The 20,997-nt window shown below is 33.2% G+C and overlaps 1 protein-coding gene across 2 annotated transcripts in view; it reads right to left on the bottom strand.

Annotated features, from left to right (window-relative positions):
* Positions 1-775: 775 nt before the first annotated feature.
* The window catches only part of Gug (arginine-glutamic acid dipeptide repeats grunge), a 44,972-nt gene continuing 24,750 nt past the window's right edge, over positions 776-20,997 (bottom strand). The window contains exons 13-17 of one of the 2 annotated variants that reach the window (XM_089231359.1): positions 16,236-16,525; positions 15,355-16,012; positions 15,095-15,222; positions 9,046-9,154; positions 7,549-7,637 (exon numbers count right to left, since the gene is read on the bottom strand). In XM_089231359.1, coding sequence (XP_089087485.1) covers positions 9,085-9,154; positions 15,095-15,222; positions 15,355-16,012; positions 16,236-16,525 — 1,146 coding nt within the window. In that variant the 3' untranslated portion in view covers positions 7,549-7,637; positions 9,046-9,084. Of the gene's footprint in view, positions 7,638-9,045; positions 9,155-15,094; positions 15,223-15,354; positions 16,013-16,235; positions 16,526-20,997 lie in introns of both variants that reach the window. The other variant, XM_089231358.1, reaches the window with a different exon arrangement.

Below are 20,997 nucleotides of genomic sequence, written 5' to 3'. Positions count from 1 at the left end.
TTCACCACCCCACTCTTCTTATACATGGTTTTCTCTCGGATAGGTTGGCTGTAAAAGGTTCAAAACAAACCAACTTCAATCATGTATTTCATACCTTAATAACTTTAATTACCAATTAGTAATAAAAAAGGGAGCTCTGATGGTTTTAGATTAAGTTACATTAATTCCGCATATTTTACTACTTGCATAGTCAAATCAAATGCAAAGTATTCTCATTGCAATTAGCCATATGAAGAGGTCTACAATAATCTCTTGAGTAACTAAAAGGCTGGTATAGGAAATTCTTGAATCCCCCATATGCAGTAATGTTCACATTATATATATATGCTTGTCAAACACATTCTTAATTGAAAATGAGTAGTCCAAAAAGCTGTATACATACAAAGATATCAAAGTGAATTAGAAAAAAATTTACTTTGTATATTTATGTATTGTATATTTGTGTGTTTCAATAAATTTCAACATATGTAGTATTTTAAACTTGGTGAGGTATGTTTTGTATGTAAATGCATAGCAGTACAAGTAAACACTTGACTACACACAAATTAATGTACAACAAGTGCTGTCTTAACACATGCACCAACCTGGGCACAGCCTGGAAGTGAAGAGAAACCCTAATGAAAATGAAATCTGGTAAAAAAATTTTGAAAGCAAGTATGTGAATTAGTAGGCAGAACTTCAGAAAATCACTTTGCTCTGGGGCCCACAAGTCTCTTAAGATGGCCCTGCTACAACTACTTTTAGAAAACTGCATGAGCTGTTTGATTTTTGGAATGATGGCAATGAAAGCCATGAAGTAAGATTACATTTGTAATAACAAAACTCACTATTGGAATCTAAAAACATAGAATCTGGCTACAGATTTCGCTCACTCTCACCATATGCAACATAACATACAAATAAATTATGTTATATGCAACTACATCCACTACTGTTCATATCATCTTAATGTTCTCAAAATGTTAATTTGTTCAACATTAACATGATAAATTTAATATTCCTCGAGATATCTTCAGTTATCTTTATCCTTTTCAATTTGATGCTGCTCAATGAATTCCTACATTTCTGGGATCAGAAACCTGGAGGAGATGCCCAATTTTTTTCCCCACCCAATCTCTCTCTGTTCAGCCTTATATAATTGAAGTTTTTATTATAAACTAATAAGCATTTTCAAAAAAAAAAAATTATCATTTGGGGATAACTAGTACAGGAATCAGCTGTTATCTGTCTATGAAAGATTCAAACTGTATGAAATATTCTACACCATACACAAATTCACAGATTCATATGTATTTGTTCAAGGAATTTTAATATTCACACTGATTCCTAGATAACGTGTTTTTGTTTTACATTGTAGAAATTACACATGTGCCAGCATAAAATACAATAATATAATAGCATTGATAAATTCTACACATGATCAAATGACCGGTATCTGAAAATGAATGATATTAGACAATAATATGATTCAAACTATGTATAAAATTTTATGTCTGTATACATGCAAGGAGAAATGGCCAGAGAGAGGAAAAAAAATATTTCTCATTTTCCAATTCATAAAATTTTGTCATTTCAATTAAATTAATTTATCTTTAGATATGCAACACTCATAGTGCTGCATTACAAGCAGGTTCACAAAAAATTATGAATTGCTAAAGAAAGAGGAAAAAAAACCAATGAAATCACGAATTCAATGTAAAAAGTCTACCTTAAAAAAGTTTTTGCACTAAGTACATATGCAGTTTTTTAACCGAAATTTAAATAAATAAGCAACCAATCAAATATAAGCCTAGCTGCAAATTTTGAAGGAATACAATATTTGATTTTGATCTGCACATAATATGTCCACAGATAAGATAAAATTTTGAAATAAAAAGAAAGAAAAAAAAAACATTGTGCATATGAATTAAGTATGCAAATAAGATATAAAATAGGGCTCCAAATTGTTTGAGCTAATGGGGACCGGACCTACCTTAAATATCCGAAAATGCAAATATAGATCTAATTATATTTTATGGTTAAATTAAATAAAAGTATAAATGGTAGAGATAATGTTTGCACATATTTTATTTTAAATTACTATACAGCACAATAAAAATATCAAACACTGCACTTACAATTGCAGCATTTTAAAGATATTTACTTTGAAAAATAGTCTTTCATTGTCTTCTGATTCGCCCTGTACTAATGTGTAAAGCTTGCCCTACATGCTTTCGTTGAAGTTGAACCAGCTTGTTACTATTAGTTACTTGAACAAAGCATTTTATTCATTGTTTTCTTCTACTATATTTACTTATTATTATGTGAGCCAGTCTCCCACTTGAAAAAGTTTCTCTTTAGAGAGCAGGCAGACTCTTAACATGATACTTACAGTACTCCTGCTTATAATTGAGCCAGGAAAATAGAGAGAACAATTTTTCCAATTCAGATAAGTTGGTCATTTTCAGTATGCTGGAAAAAGCTGGGTTTGTTTTTTAATGGATATTCCTGGCAAGTGATTTTTTACAAAAAAATAAAAAATTATTTGTAATAGGAGTCATCAAAACAGTTACGGAAAGTTTTTTGTCGTTAGCACAAAGAAAAAAATGTTTCTTCTTTGTGTCACATGCCTGCATGAAAATATTGGAACTCAACAAAGGAAAGCCAAGTTGCAATAAAAAGTTTATCTGGCATGCTGGATTATGTGTGGAAATGCGGTACATTACATGCAAATTCAAGCATCTACAATTCAAAATGTGTAAGATGAATGGCAGCATTACCAAGAACACAATACAAGCACAAATCTGACAAAATGAATTTGTTAGGGCCACATATACACTCAGAACACACATTCTGGTATGTTATCGATTCGTTAGAAATTTCTCTGAGGAGTGTATATGAGGTGTATGTACGGTTAAGTAGTATTAAGAACAACACAATTGATTAACAGTATTTAAGGAGATATGTGACAGAAATAGAAAACAAAATGCCCCACTTTTATGGAGGGCATGAGGATGGTACTCCTACACAAATAGCTAGTTGTGGTATTAACTGGCATGGTGGGATCATCTTGCCACCCCTTGAGAGAGAAATGTAACTGGACCATCTTATTTCCAGTACCTTTCAAGCTAATAGTTTCCACGTGCTTGACAAATTTATCATGTTTTTCTACTTTTTCCTCCCTCTAAATCATTGATCAAAGTTTCCATCAAGTTTTCAAGATCAAAGTTTTCCCTGCTGCAACATCAATGATAGCAGGCGTGTTCAGATCAAAATGGTGTTTTGGAAGAGAGGCAGTTTTCTGGATAATGGTTTCAAATTAATCATGAAACATTGGATATCCGAGGTTGAGCATGACGATAATGCTGTTAGTGAATTGTATGAAAGATTTGTGTGATCAACATGTTGTGTTGTTGTTTGCAAGGACAGTGTTTCAGACTTTGAATAAGACAAATTTTGGTGCTTATGAAAATATAATAAATATTATTTTAGTTTGTAAATTTTATTTTCTGAGTATATTTCAATCGTATATGTTCATTTTTCAATCATGAAAATTGAGTTGAAAAAATTTAATATATTATTAAAAAAAAAACTCAACAAAAGTCACGCATCCCTCCATTTTTTTTCAGATGCGTGTCTTAGTAAAAGTTCATTTTGAGAAAATAAAGAATTTTTTTTTTTTTTTTTTAATTTTAGTGACTTGATTGATAGATGAATGGAGTCATGTGAAAAACCCATTGCTTTCATGAAAACTTTTTGTTGATTTTTTAAATGCATTAATACTTGCTGGGGTTGAAATGGCACCACGATGCCAGTTATGCACAGAATTTTCAGGGGTTAAACAGCTGCTCAGAAGCAATTTTTCAGGGAACAAAGAAAGTGGGGGGGGGGGGAACTACATCATCAGCTCTTACTTCCTGATGTTTTGCCTATTTGTTTTGTAGATGCAAATCCACATGATTTTAAGCTATGGGACATTCTGAAAGACTTAGTCTGACATGACATTTTTGTTAGATCTGGAATATGGCATATTATGCTCCATGCTGACATTTCAAAGCACACACTGTCCATGGATATTGAAAAAAAGCTATTTCAAGATATCAGATGGTAACCAGTTTGTGGGATGTTCCGCTTTTTTGTGTCCTTATTACAAAAACCAATGCTATTTTAATGTCAATTCTGGATAAAACAGCAATCCACTCTTTAGTGCTTACTGCATTTTAGAACTATTTTTTTCTGAAAAATATCTCTCGCCACTTTTTTCATTGGGATAGATGCATTCAAAGTTTTGTAATTTATATATACTGATGAATAGTTATGGCTGCAGAGACCGTCCAGGGTAGGGGTGGGAAGGAACTTCAATTATAGAGACCTTGTACAACATTGATTTGAATATATTATGTAAGAACAGGTTAGTTTCATCTAAGTTATTTTCTCTTTGGTGGTTGCTAGCTTCACAATAAAACAATGCCATATAAAATATGAGACTGACAGATACATGCAAAAAAAAAAATTAAAATTAAACATATTCCAAGGTGATAAACATTTATATAAATGATGAATGGAGGGGGAAAAACTAAAAACTTATAAAGATGAATAAATACATATACACAACATATTCATTACTGAGCTGATTATATTCATTATTGAGCTACTAATAGATGATTTGTAAAAAGGTATTGCTGCATAATCATTGTACACTTTCTTGGATCGTATACTTTTGCATTTTAGCTTGTATTCATGTATCAATAACTACACACATGGGGGGGGGGGGAGGAAACACTCAAACTATATAATATGAATGAATAACCTCTAAACTAAAATAAAGTATTTGTAGAATTATTAGACAGAATTTGAAAATTTTCAAACTCTAAAGAGACTATAGGTCCCTTTTTTTGAAAGCTATTGATCAATTTTAAAGCAAACATGACTGTAACCTTTATCTCAAGCATATAAAAAAGATATTAACCATCCCATATTATCTACACTGGACTAATAAAATAAAATTATATACATAGTTCCTTTTTGTTTTTCATGATACTTATTCACAAAAAAGGAAAATTATATTATACATCAACACTCCTAACTGTACAAATCAGCACATATTTTCAACATTTTTTTTTCTCCTTAATTAAGAAATAGCTGTACAACATTCAAAAAACAAACTTGATTTTAAACATATCATTTGCTATTTGATATTGGGAATATTTTGTCATACAGAAAAATATCCCTGTCATGGCAAAGGCACAAAATCTTAAATGTTCATTCACACATGATATTAACTGATCAGATTCCACATCAGCTTCAGTTGGAAATGTAAGTAAAACCAAACAGGAAATTCAAATAAAACCGAACAGAAAATGTTACCATTTTCACTTGTTTAATTGCACATTAATGAAATTTACATTTAGATAAGAAGCAGAAATTTCTGTCAATATGTGAAGATTCTACAGTCAATCCTAGTTTATACGGAACCACCATATAGAAATAAGATTTTTGGTCATGTCTCATAGAATGTTCTATTTTCAGGTCATATGTAGTCCCCCAAAGCAGAATATCCTACAAAAAACTGCAACATGCCTTGCAGAACAATCTTGAGAAGAATTTTAACCTGCACTGATGTGATATCTCATCTCCTTAACCAGTCATCTGCTTAATTAATTTTTCCTTTTTCCTTTGTTTTTTTTTAAAGTTTGAAGTTAATAAAACATATTTCCCCAATTCTTCCCATGTCCTTCATGAATACATTGAAACTAACTTCATGTTCTTAACTGTGTTTTTAAATCAAAATAATAATAATTGAAATAATTACAAATTAGTTTTCAAAAATTTGAAATAATTAGACAGAAAATCGGCATGATACCCTATGCCATTGCAGCCAGATGACTGGTTAGAAGCCTCTTATTTTAGCTACAGTCCGGAGCCCAGATATTGTGTAAAGTTGATTTCTAAATGAAACACTTTTCCTTATACCCCTAAATTTGCACCTGCTGAAAATCGGGAAAAAGCCTAACTCATTAAGAAAGACATGACACTTTGAAAGGGGTTCAGTGATTTCTGTTGTGTCCCTTATAAGTTTAAGAAAAGTCTACAAAGCATCATGGGAACTTTCACAACAGAACATTTTCAGTCAGCTGAGGGCACGTTGCAGAAGAATGCAAAACATTATGCTTTGGTGTATATACGGAAAAAAAATTTCGGTTCCAAAAAGTTTATTATGACAGGGTTTGACTTACAGCTATATTTAAGATACTGTATCAAGTAGTTTCATAATACTTATGCTTTAAGAAATCCCAGCCAGAATTTGAATATTTACTTGCTTTTCACATCAAACAGATCAGACAAAAATAAAAAGTTTTTGTCAGATTCAAATTATTTATTATTGCCACTAACATTTCTTTGGATGAAATCAAGCCTCATAATTGTCTATTTTTCAGTATGGAACTTAACGCATGCCTGTCAGGACCATACAATATAAACATATTAAGTGGGAAAACTTCTAGGGATCCTAAGCAAAGACTTGAATGGATGTCTCAACCAAGTAGACACACAGTGGGATCTACTGCATTATAAAAGAGATTTAAAAAAAACCAATTATCAAGGAGTTGTGAAAAAAGATAAATAGAAGATATTTGATCATTTTTTTCTTTGCATCATGGTAATTTTTACACACACAAGGTGCTGATTGACCGGAACCTACAGTTTAAAGCCAAATTTTAATGGCTTCTAACCCCTTTTATGTCCAAACCAGATTCAGTTGTTTCAGAGGTTGGTGAGTAAACCTGGTTGTCGAACAGCAAACATAAGATGTGATTAAACTATTCCTAACATCAATTACAATGGTCAAAATTCATATGAGAGTGATCAGCAATTCACAATAACTCAGACCAAAAAAAAAAAGCATCTATATACACAGCAACTGTTACATAAAAATAAAAGAGCAAAGCAATAAACTAAGCATGACACATTTCTTAACCAGAAGCTCACATCATTAAATTTTCATACACACTCAAATATTTTTTAAAATGTATTTAAAATAAAAAAATTATACCGATAAAAGATAGTACAGCAATAAAACTTGAACAAAAAATTTATAGTTAAAATAAGACTAGATCTAAGAGATACGAACTGAATGATTTAGGAAGAATAAATAAATAAATAAATGGCAGTCATGTTCCATCCTTAATCAACATCAAAGTTAGTTTTTGTTAGATATTATGTAAATTAAATATTCAAGATTCATTTCAAATATTTATGTAAAATAATAAGAAGAAAAAAAATTAAATTGCTAGCAATTTTATTATCACAATTAGTATTTTTTATATTTTGAATTAGTATTTTTTTAAATTTGAAAAAAAGTACAATGAAACTGGTAGCAAAAGAATGCACCAACAGATTAACAATTATTTTTCATTTGTTTTTAAAATGGAACAAAATACTCTGGAGAATTTTTTGTTTACCATTTAGCAAACAGCTACAAATAAATTTTGCATGTGCGTGTATGGCTTATTTAAACATGGAAGCTATGAAGGGAATAAATTCAGTCTTATGCATTCTTTCATTTCTAGCCACTTGTTTAGTTCATTGGAGGTCTGCCTCCACGGGCAGCTTCTTCTAAAGTACGAAGTTTCAGTTCTCTTTCTCGTTGCTGTTGCTGCCTGAAAATTATTTGAAACAAATAGAAGATAAGATAAGAATGTCAGAAATGAATGATTTTAATGCACACGGATAATAACAGAAAATTATACAATTAAAATCAGGGAAACAGTATGAATTTGAAAGAACAATAAAGGAATATTCTACAGTTAAAATTATTACAGGCATACAGCCTCACAAAAATGCTATAAATTTAAAACAGTTGAAACTTGTTATAATGACTATTTGATTACAATGACCAGTGTGATAAGTCCTAAATATTTCCATGTAATGACTATCCTATATGTTTTTCTTTCAACATAATGACCCATACATTATCCGTTTTTGATGGAACAAAATGTGTCATTATAACGAACATTAACTCTGTGTTCAGATGGCACAAATGTTACTTTTCCAAAAAAATGTAGGTTTTTCCGCATTCCAGTCTCATTTGTTAATTTTTTGAAGGTGGAAAAAAGTTTATGAGAAAACAGCAGAGGCAAATTATAATAAGTTCAAAAAGCCACAGATTAAAAATTTAATTTAAATTTGTTATCGTGAAATTTTTCAAAAAAATTAAACAACATTTTGCCATCTATGCACAGACCTGTACTAACATTTTAATACATCATCCAAAAGCCTACTGTAGATCAATAGGATTTTGCATACTAATCATGGATTTGATATTTAACTTGACATCTTGGTGGTTGGTTCCTTGCATATTAGAACATACTAACTCGCACATTAGGGAGCCTTAATGTACTATAAACCATAAGCCGATAGATTCCTTAAAAAATAGAGGGAATCATCCCCTTCTGTATCTGCTTATGCTGTACACCAGTGATTCCCAACGTGGGTGTTAACGCCCCCTTGGGGGCGATGGAATGTTTCAGGGGGGGGGGCGATAGAAGCTACGGGTATAACATAGGTTCCTATGGGTTAGATTGCGTTGGGAGCGATGGGAGAAAAAAATTTCTGAAGAAGGGGGCGATGGGACAAAAAAGGTTGGGAAACTATGCTGTACACTGTATGCTGGTAAATGAATCAATCTTCAGTTCCCACACATTTTTGGTTATATGATAGAACCGTAATATCTCAGAATCAGATATATCACATCTACCATCATAGTTAATTTTATGGAATTAATAAAAACTATTTTTATACATTTGATTTCATTGGAATGGTTGTGCAATATGCAGGTAAACATATCTCTACTCATGTTCACTGTCTTTTAGGCTTAACACGGAAGAACTCGCTGCGTGAGATTTTCTCTCATGCCATGAAATATTTTAATTCCAGCTCAAAACTAAGAAAGGACTGAGTTTCCACTCTTGTCTAGCTGGTAGTGGGGAGTAGTGAGAAGAGCTGGCACAGCCGGTTAGGAAACACTTTAATATTGGCAAAAGTTATAAATGTGAGAGAAAATCTCACCCGTGATTTCCAGTGCACTAGCAAACCTAACAAGTTCTCCTAGGTTAAGAAATGGGAAATGTCCTTCCCCATCAACGTGTTTTGTTGAAATGGTTTCAGCAATAAACATCTAATGATAAAGTAACAAACAAGGGGAAATAAACAGAAATATATGTAGCACAAACATTTTTTATATACTGCATAAAATATTAACACTTAAATAATTTTTGCATTTATTCCTTAAATATACACACACACACTGCAGTCACTGTTAGTGTTATATAAAGCATCCTGCGTATTGCAGCCAATAAATTCAGTAAACATATGATATAAGATGATAGCGAGCTATTTTTTTATTTTGCCACTTTACAGTCTTTAATCATTCTATCTAAAATATATGCATGGATTTGTTAATGAATCTGAAAGTGAAGCAACAGTTTAATCATATTTTAACCAAGTAAATTCAAACAACTTTTGCCAAATATCACTAAGGTCAATTTAGAATTTTTCACACACAAGCATTATCATAATACCTTTGTTAGTAGACACTAGCATCTGTAAGTTTAACTTAAAAATAGGAAGGCTAAAGGTAGCACTCAATACATATTAACCCACACCTTACACACTTATAACTGAAGAGCTTATTTTCAAAAGGAAACATTTGCACATTTACCAAATTTAGGGTAAAAGTAAAATATTCAGGAATGGACAGCTTTACAAAAGTGGAAATAGCCCAGCAGGAAGCATATAGGAATAGGAAGAGAATAAATACTATGTCCAAAAGTGAAAATTAAATTAATAAGGAAAATGGAAACAGTTCTTTTTGAAAATGAGCTCCTTAATTGCATTACAGATACAGGGTGCATAGCTAGCACCTCACACCGCAAATTACTGGCGACCCGTTGATCTTAGAGGCATACTTCCAATTTAAAGAAGTATCCAAATCACATGTAGATCTCAAATACATCATTCATTGCAAGGGGTTGTACAGTTATCTAAATAAGAAAAAAGCTTTATATAGCTTGTGCTCAAAAACCCAAGAGAAAGTTGTTGCCCTGTCTCTCCTGTCAAATAAAAAACTCTGAGTTTTTAAGTGCAATATTAGTTGAGATATCTGAATTAAAAAATCAGAGAAAAGTTGGGAAAAACAGCATAAACCAATCTAAAATGCCCCCCCCCCCCGTCCTCTTTATGCTGTTTCCCAACTTTTCTCCAATTTTAGAATTCAAATATTTCAGTGAATGCTATACTTAGAAACACAGCATTTTTTTTGGCCTCAGGAGAGACAGGGCAACAATTTTCTAATTAGGTTTTCGAGCACAAGATGTTCGTATAAAAAGTTAATTTTTTCATTTTGACTAATTCAGTGGAAATGACAAAGATTTCTGTCATGGCGGATCTGCTCTTTCCCCCTTGACCTATAGCATTTTGATTGACACCTTCAATGCCTCCTAATTCCCCTGTTGTGAAAGCTCATTCAAATGAATGAAGCACTTGGTTGAACAGTTACAATGAATTGGTTCTAGACTATCACAATAAAGCCCATCTATATAGAACAAAGTGTGGCTTTTTTGACTACTTCAGCAAACACCAACTCTGCCATATCGCTATATTGCAATTTACTGCCATTAATGAGATGTGTTAGAAATTAAAGTGCTGTCTATTGTGGTCGCTTCAAGTTCTTCATGATACTCTGTGGACCAGGAAAAAATATTGTTACAGAGGGATTATCGTTATATCGAGAGGCAGCAGTTTGATATTAAGCTATAGGCATTTCCAAATAAGACGAAAAAATTATCATTGTAAAGGGATTTATCGTTGCAGCAAGATTTCACTGTATAATTGCTCCGGATAATAAAATTACATATTGTAATTTTTTTATATACAGTGAAACCTCACTACAACGATTCTTGATATTATGATAAATTCTTCTACATCTATATTTTTTTCAAGTCTTGCTTGGAAATGTCTATATTCTAATGTTAAATTGCTGCCTCTTGATATAACGATAATCCCCCTACAATGACATTTCTTTTTTGGTTCGCAGAGTATTGTTCATCAAGGTTTTGCTGTAGATATATTACTGCCGAAGCCCAAAATTGGTCAGGTCACCCGGCCATTGTCCGAATTTCAGGCTTTTGTCTGCCCCTATATATCGATTCCTATGTTTTGGGATCGATTTCAAAAATACCAGCCTTGAAATGGGTACTGAGAGTGTCCTGCACTTGTGTGATGGAGAACTTGTTAAATAAAGGGCATTGTCTAATAGTGGAAATTTTTACTCTTCTCAACTAGCAGAAATTCTTATTTCATAGAAAATCGATGGTTTCGGCACTTTGCAGCCTGACAAAACAGTTACACTTAGAAAAAGGGAAAAAAGGTGGAATGATTGTCTTTCAAAGAAGTAAGGTCTGTTTCGAGATGACAAGACAAGAAAAGTGCATGCATTTTAAGCACAGTCCACAATTGTGCAATGGTGGATGCGCGAAATAAGAGGAGAACTGTGGTAAAGAAACCTGTTGACCATAATGATACGAATGCATGGGTGGTGTTGAGAGAGCAGACCAGTGCTTTTCATACTACCCTGCATATCATAAAAGACAGACGAAATATTATAAAAATTTTTTGCACCATCTTCTAAATCAAGTAGTGTGGAACTCCTTTGTTTTGTACCAAAAGTGCAGAGGTGAGAAGTATCAGCAGTTCAGACTGGAACTAATTGGTAGCATAGTGGAAGGAAACTGTTTGATTTCCCCAACAATTTCAAATGAGCCATCACTTCAACTATCCAAGTTAACTGAGAGACACTTCCCGGACATTTTGCCTGATAGCGAAGGCAGGAAAAGTTTGAACAAAAGGCGATATATAGTTTGTTATGCACAAACTTCCGAAACCGGTAAGAGGATGAGGAGGGAAACAAGGTACTTTTGTAAAGACTGCAGTGTTCTATTATGCGAATGAACACTGCACACATGCCACCATGCTTTAGAATATACCACTTTGAATGATATTAAAGAAAGTAGCATTAATTTTGTACTAATTTGTTGATTATTATTATTTGCTTAATATTATTTTGTAAATTACATGCATGAATTTTTTTTAAAATGTGAGTACAGAATCCTTATAATATATAATTTATGCGTGCGAAGTGTAAAAATTCAATTATACATCAATAACTGCATGCGACATTACTGAGATAACCCCTAAAAAGTAGTTAGCGTAAATTCAATTAAAACTCTGACAAATATTCTATTTCTTTTGTTAGCTTTCATTTTTTATTTGGCCAATAAATAATCTAAGAAAGTAAACTTCATAAAATAAAAAAATTCTATGAAATGCATCGTGATGTGGAACATGGCATGCAGCGAAACGAGACACAAATACTGAAATGTTTGTATTTGTAAATGAAACATATTGTAAATTATTATTTATCGCATGGCTAAAATTCATCATAATGTTGCTTCCTTCTATATACATATTTTAAAATATTGAATAGTCATTTTATAAGCAGTTGGTTTTTATATGTGAAGTTATAAATCAATTCATGTTGTATAAATAGATTATTTCATGAATAAAAATGAAGATATTTTCCAATCATTGCATATTTTAAATTTATTCATAATATAATATCGATATTTATGTAATTAAAATAATCAACTACTGTTATTTCACCTTTCTATGAAAATCAAGGTACACCATTCATAAATATTTTTGTGTGCATTTTCATAATGTGTGTGGCTTTCACAGGGGCAGGCTTGAAAATTTTGCGGTGCGAAAACAGCTTTGCGGCCCTTTAAGTTTCGCAACTCCCCAGTAACCACGAACCCCCTGGTGCACGCCAGGCTCACATTTGCACCCAAATAATGAATATCAAACTACTACATTTTTCAGGGTCATGAAAAACATTTGAGAAAGCCATTCAACAATAAATTTGAACAATAGTTCCCGCTCGACTGTCGGGATAGAGAATTGATTATCTACACAGGGCCACAACTAGACAGTTGTGGGTATTAGATCTATCTGCATCCTTCCCTTGGCTTGGCGGAGAAGAGGGGATTCTGTGGAAACCCTAGACCAGAGGGCTCGATGTCTGAATTTTAGAGAAGTCCTTGGACAGAATTTTGAGCCATTTGCTTTGTTAAAAACATTAAGTCAAAATGTAATCAAAGTATTTTCCTCCAGTTTTGCGGGCCCTAAAAGTTAGTAGCCTGGTGCGCCCGCACCCTTCGCACCTGCCTATGTCTGGCCCTGGGCTTTCATAGATTCCCTATAGTTATTCTAAAAATTTTTCACGTAGAAAAAACTATTCGATTAAATTGAAAAGAATGCATTGGATAACTGCATCAAACTGCTTGGATAAAGTGTGCTAAGATCCTTTAGTGATAACGTTGAGTCGTGTGCAACGTCTGCGAAAGAGTGATGTAAAACTTGGAGTGAAGTGCGATTATCAAGTTGCATAATGTCATGAAACTCTACGTAAACTGAATGTTGTTCGGAAAAAAAACTTCATATCAAATAATTAAAATCCTGTAGAGAAATGCTGAAACAGTTAAATCCATTAATAAGAAAGAAAATTAAATTTCAGATGATCTAGCCACCAAATATTTAAAAAATAAAAACACTGTTGCATTATCCTTAATACAGTGCTACTATGCATTCATGCCAATAAACACTTCTTTTCACCAATAAATGAGTGAGAAAAGTACAGTATATATACAGTGAAACCTTGATATAATGATAGTCTGTGGACAAAGAAATAATATCACTACAGAGGGGTAATCGTTATATCGAGAGGCAGCAGTTTAACATCAGAGTATAGACATTTCCAAACAATACATAGAAAAATGTCATTTTAGAAGGATTTATCATTGTATCGAGTGTCATTTTAGCAAGGTTTCACTGTAATAAGAAAAATTTACTTCTAAATGTGTTCTGTGAGAACGACAGAGAGAAGAAAAAAATAGCCAATACAAAAAAACAGGTACTGAAATTGAGTGGGTATTAGTAAAGAATAGAGAATCACTTAATGGGTGTAGCCAATCTGTCACTCGAATGGACCCATCCAACCATGCCTCCTCTGTTGTTCTGCATATTAGATGAAGGGGATAGCACTACTTGGGATAAAGCAGCTTCTCCACACTACAAGTATTTTTTCATAGAACCCGACACTTTTTTCAAATAGAAATTGAAAAAACTTCCCCCACTCAACCGGTTAATAACTGTACAACTCTTTTCAATATGAATGACATATTTGACGTTCATGTGCTATGTAGATAATTTATCTAACTGGAAGTCTACCTCTATGATCAATGGTTGGCCAGTAATTTGCAGAGCGAGGTGTTAGCTATCCACTCTGCTTATATATATATACACACCAGGGGCGAACGCAAGATCGACTTTTGCAGGGGGCACAAAAGGCTTGGGGGCGGGGCATGAAAATTTTTCTTTCCAAGAAATTTAGAGTTATAATCCTTCAAAAAGCATTTAAAAGGCAATTTCTTACAATATATAATTTTTTTTACCGAAATATGATTTTTTTTCTTATTATTTTTGGTCGGTTTGGGGGAAGGGCACGTACCCTGAGTCCCTCCCTGAGCACACCTCTGATGTACACATATAACACTTTCTTGTTATTTTTTAAAATAACAAGAAAAAAATAATAACAAAAAAAAATTTATAATTCCAATTAATATAAATTCCTCAGAATTTTTACATGGTGCACAAGTGGTGTAGCTTAAGTGGTTATGTTAATTCTCAAGTCTAAATAAACAAAGCCTATAGTACAGTGTTTTCTAATGTGGGCAATAGAAGCCACGGGTATAATATAGGATCCTATGGGTTTGCTTGAGTTGGGGGTGTGACGAGAGAAAAAATTTCTGAAGGGGGGGGGGCGATGGAACGAAAAATTCTGGAAACTATGTATGCTATAGTAGAATATGTGATGCAATAGATACCAGCTTTGGTTAAGTAGTGTTAGTACGTGGTACAGCATGAAATATTTCTTTGTGCTTTAGAATGTTAAAGTTGCAAAAAAAAAAATCTATTTGACAAATAAATTACTATCATTTACCTCATGAACTCATCCTGCTGAGAAAGCAGCTGTGATGGATGTGGTATTGGACCTCCCATATGAGCATATCTTTCACGTTCCAACAGAAGTTGACGTTGCATTTGCTCATGAGCAAGCTGTGCGGACAACTTTGGGGAAAGAAAAAGTAAAAAATTATTATTTAAAAAAAAATTAAATGAACAATAAAGTTTTTAATGTTATTAAAGGAATTTTGAGAACTCTTAAACAGATTTGTGATAATCGGAAAAAAAATGATTGACCTGATGAGCCAATTGATCATCATATGGTGGTCTCAACATGCCTGCAGCTGGATGCAAGAGTTCAGTTCGTGGCACAATGCTTGGCCTAGGACCACCTGAAGCATACCCAGTAGGAGGAAGCAATGGGTGAGAACTGGATGAAGGATGAACAGGAGGCTCATTCAAAGAATGTGGTGGAACACCCATCGCAGCAGCAGCAGCCGCTGCTGCTGAGACAGCATCATGAGGATGTAAATGTAGGTGTGTGTGGGCATGTGCATGAGTATGTGCATGCGTATGAAGCTCTGGAGCCAAACCAGCCATTTGTAAACGCAGAAGAGGATCTGTACTCAACATAAGTCTTTCAGAATGAACTCTTTCTGCATTTATCCTCTCCATGGTGGCAGCCTCACTTACGGGAACATTTTGGGGAATACCCATTCTCTCACGCTCAGCGGGTGAGTATAAACCAAAGGGACCATGAGCAACACCAGGGTGCCCAGGTGATAGTCCTACAGATGGTCCTGCTTGCAATGCACCATAACGCCTTTGCAATTCAATCCAGTGAGGGTCATAAGCTCCTGGTGGAAGACGAGATTTCATTTCATATTCAGCTTTCAGCTTGTCATGGAGATCTCTTTCCCTTTTTTCCCGTTCCATTTCCATCTCCAAAGTATATCTGGAAGCAAGAAATACCTTTATAGTATTATCATCATTACGTAAAAAATTCTTTCATAGATAAATAGATGACGTTTACCAAGCTAGTCCAACAAATTGTTGGACTAGGGAGTAATTACATAAATAGATAAAATATTATCTTGTTTGCATTATTTGCTTAATTGAATTGGGAAATTCAATTAAGCAAACATAAATAACACAAATTAATTAAAAGTATTATTTACCTTTCTCGTGCAGCTGCGCCATACATCCCAGAAGATAACTGGTAATGTAAGATTGGATCAATGCCATGAGGTAGTACACCCAGTGGTATGTTGCCAGCAGCTACAGTTCCAGGCGGCCGTGCATAACCCGGAGCAAATGATGCAGCATGTGGTCTGGCATATTCACCTAACTGTCTCAGAGCCGGCGTATCTGGTCCACCCCTAGCCATGTGCCTATCAAATGGACTGAGGTGGTGACCATCTCCTTGTGAACTAGAGCCAGGCTTGTTGTCAGGCGTTGATCCAAGTCTCTGGAAATGTCAACAATCAATAAAATTCCTGTGCTAGTATAATGTGGAATATGAATATTTAAAATATTAAAAACCCATATTCTATCTATTTAATGTTTAAAGATGACACAAAAGCTAAAATTCTATATAGGCCAAGGGTGTGAAACTGGCAGCTCGGGGGCTGCATGGAATTAGTGGTGGCCTTTGATGTTCCCAACAAGATCAAAACATATTTGTTTTCCTTTTAAAGTAAAACATATAAACAAAAAGAATTTTTATTAAAAAGTAGGAAAAAATTTGTTGGTTGTCTTGTCATAAAATCCACAGAAAAACACTTTCAAACAAGGTAAAACTGTTCCTTGAAATGAAAGATAGAGAGATTTAATTTCTTAACGATAAGATTGAGGTTGAGGTGTGGTATTTTAACATTCTTAATTGATATTGCAGGATATTCGAGACAGTCACTTAAATACCGAACTTCAAGGGAAAGGACAGCTAACAACATATATTTTTCATGCATGGGAAAGTTTTAAGTATAAATTATATTTGCGCAAAAGCCATATATAGGAGAGAATATTCTTAATAATCTTTCTATGTGGCAACAGTTGATAAAAAAAGATAAAAAATCTTGGTAGGTAAATTTTATTATTTTTTTTGAATTAAAGTAAACAATAAATTACAAGATACAAATACAAACATAAATTACACAAAGACAACAACACAAAATACACACATATATTACACGCACTATGTAGCCCCAAGGGATGGTAAGGTCCTTCCAGCAGGCCTATATGATTTTTTTTTCTTTCAGCAACAGAGCTTTTATGTATTAGATGTGCAGGGTTATTAAAAATAATGTACGGTATTTTAAAAGACTAATAAATTCATTTTGAAACAGATACGAACCAGAACGGGTTTAAAAGGAAAGACGACTCAAATATTTTTACTTTATGACATTATAAGTGTGTGATATGACTTCCTCGAGTCGTGGACAGCATCCAGGCAATAATCCATTTCTTTCCACACTCGTTTCAGCATATCTAGTGTTAATAAGTTCAGAGCATTGCATATGCATGTTTGTAGGTCCTCCAAGTTGCATGGCAGTGGTGGCATGTACACTTTGTCTTTCACAAAGTCCCACAAGAAAAAGTCACATGGGGTAATGTCTGGTGACCTGGGGGCCAACAAAACATCAGTTTGCTGTTCTTTCCGGCACGGCCAATCCAAAGATTAGGAATCACATTGTTGAAGGATTCATGCACTTCCAGCTTCTAGTGTGGAGGCGCACCATAATGCTGAAAGACAAAATTATTTGAGTCTTCCTGCAATTGCGGGAAAAGCCAGATCTGTAACAGATCAAGATATATGTTGCCATCCACTGTCTTTTCCACGAAAAGAATGGCCCATACAATTTTTGTCTCCTAAATTGCACACAACACATTCAGTTTAGCAGAATCTCATTCATGCTCCACCATACAGTGAGGGTTTTCGGTTCCCTGAATACGAGGTGGGGAAAAAAACAATTCTCATCTTTACATTTGTACTGCATGTTCAGGCAAAACTCCATTCGTTGGTCCTTGTCTCTAGGAAGTAAAGCTGGAGTCATCTGCAATCTGTAAGAGGTTTCATTTGCAATAATTTTCTGAAAATGCACCAAACCGTTATTTGCAGCAGTTCCAGTTCATAACTCGCTTCGTTAGTTGATTTCTTTGGGTTGCATAAAAATGCCACTCTTACCTTTTTTTACATTCTCGCTACTAACACGTGGCCTCCCTGTGGTTTTACCTTTACAAAGACAGCCTGTTTCTTCAAATTGGTGATACCACTTTCGAATGCTTTTGTCAGTCGGACTATCTTTTCCAAATCGTCTATGAAATGCACATTAGATCAAAATGAGATTCCGATTTCGCATACTGCAAGATGCAAAACACCATCTCTTCCTGAGACGCCATTTTTTGTTCTAGCGATCGCAGCGCCACCACACATTCTGTACTCAATACAGGCTGCAGGGGAAAAAAACATTTGAGTCGTCTTTCTTTTAAACCCATTATGGTACCCATTATCATGCAATGGATAATAATTGATTTCAAATCACTGCATTAATATGTGTTTTTGATCATATTAAAGATATTATATTCTGTATTTCTATTACTATTTGTGTGATTATTAGTGTAGATAAAGTTCATTATTTTTTGAGAGATGTAACAAAAACATTTTTGAAATAATGTTTTTGATAAATATTTCTATATCTACTCAAGGTTCTATTTTATTTTTTTACTAACCATTCTTCATTTCTGATGAATTTAAAAATTTCGTACATGTTGTTCTGTCACAGTGTCAATATGTGGCACTGTATTTTTTGTTATCTATTGGAACATTTATTAATTCTCTTAATTTATTATAAAGATTGTTTATAAATTCCATATGTTTTCATAATATGCTCCTCCCCAGACACATATTCCATATAATTTATATTTGAATAAACCTACGCATAGAAGATAGCTTTTAAAAAAAGTTATTATCAACTATGTAAAGTTTATAAAGGACTCCTGAATACATTCTGAGTTTTTTAATCATCTTTTCACCATGTATATTCCATTTTAAGTTATCTCATATAACTATTCCTAAGTATTCATAATTAGACACTATACTTATTTCTTCACAATCACATTCTAATATACTTTGAGATTCGCAGCGGGTATACAACTTTATGTGGATTTCTGCACTGCCATTTATATTTCTTGTTTTCGTGCACATGAATGTAGTTTTTTTTGTGTATTTATTTTTAACTAGCCAGTGATTTATTTTTGGTAGATCTTTTTCTGTTTTTTTTATCAGACTGTCTATTTCTGTATCCTCAACATATAAAACTGTGTCATCTGGAAAAGCTATAATGCTACCATTGAGATTTAATTTACTTAGTTCATTTATGTAAATTAAAAACAGTATCAGCCCCAACACTGACCCCTGTGGGACTCCTTTCTTTACTTCCTGAAATTCGCTAATTTCTTTCTCTATTACGACAGCTTGTTGTCTATTGTAGTAAAGATTTAAACCATTCTAATATATTTCCTCTTACACCGGCTGAATAAAGTTTCTCTATTAGGATATTTAGATCACATAGTCAAATGCTCGTTTTAGATCCAAAAATACTATTATATCAAATATTCATTTTTATTTATTCCATTATTTATCAAGCCCATTAATTTTATAATTGCCATTTCTGTATTTTTGTTTTTTTGGAAGCCATATTGATTGGTTGCAAAGAATTTTTGATGATTTAGGAAATTGATCAGTTGGTATTTCATGTTTTTCTAAAATTTGTGAAAACTTTGAAGAATCGAGATAGGTCTATAGTTATTTGTATCATTGGAATCTCCTGTTTTATATAAATAGGATATATGAGGTAATTTTTTAGTTCAGAATAAAATACTCTATTTGTTATTAAGGAATCCACACTAAATCCTTTAACACATCTACGTGGTAGTAGGAAATTATTTTCATCATTTTCGGCGTATTTTGATCATAATCACTACCTTTATTTTCTTTAATATCTTCCACAATGTGTCTGTATATGACTCAGTTTCAAGGTAGAGCATGGAATTTATACAGGTGCCTGAAAGGCCTTCTTGTTCTATACGAGTACAAAAATCTGCATTTCCCTCATCATTATTTATATTTCTTGTGATAAATTCATGATTAAATTTATCTGCAAGTCCTGTTGCATTTTGAAAAACTGCTAAAATCTTTTTTATCTTTATTTAATACATTTTTTCTAATACGTTGCCATTGTAATCTTTTAGTGTTTTCGTAAGCTCCCCTGGAAGTATTCTTGTTTTACCTTTGTTATGTATATTTCAAATTTTTGTTATAATTGTACGCATTTTCATATAAGATTAAATGTGTGGATTTTTTTGTGTTTTTTGCGTAATTTTTCCTTGTGGTTTATTCTGTCAAGTATTTCTTTAGTTATCCATTGTTTCTAATTTTTCTTAGGATATTTTTTTGTAGATTTAGTCCAGAAATTAGTATTCATTGTTATAACATCCATGAGGTGTTTGTATTCATTCTGTACCAAATAATTTTCTCGTATGCAATTGAAATTTCTTTCTGATATGAACTGTTCAAATTTTTTAATAATTTTTCATTATTTCCTCATTTTCATGATTTAAATCATAGTTTCCCAACCTTTTTTGTCCCATCGCCCCCTTCTTCAGAAATTTTTTCCTCTCATCGCCCCCCAACGAAATCTAACCCATAGGATTGTATGTTAAACCCGTAGCTTCTACCGCCCCCCTGGAACATTCCATCCCCCCCAGGGGGCGTTAATGCCCACGTTGGGAATAACTGATTTAAATTCTCTTCTCATTTAACGAAAAAGGTTAATTGATTAATTAATTTTATACTTCATTTATAATTTTTTTACTTCCCTTCAATCCCAATTGGAGTTTCTTTAAAATGTTTTTCAAGTAATTAATTGTTGTAATTGCATT

This window comes from Pholcus phalangioides, unplaced genomic scaffold, assembly GCF_987345545.1.
Source record: "Pholcus phalangioides strain wild (caught in Gottingen) unplaced genomic scaffold, Ppha-v1.0 ptg000004l_1, whole genome shotgun sequence".
Lineage (NCBI taxonomy): Eukaryota > Metazoa > Arthropoda > Arachnida > Araneae > Pholcidae > Pholcus > Pholcus phalangioides.
This window is presented reverse-complemented; position numbering and strand designations above follow the sequence as displayed.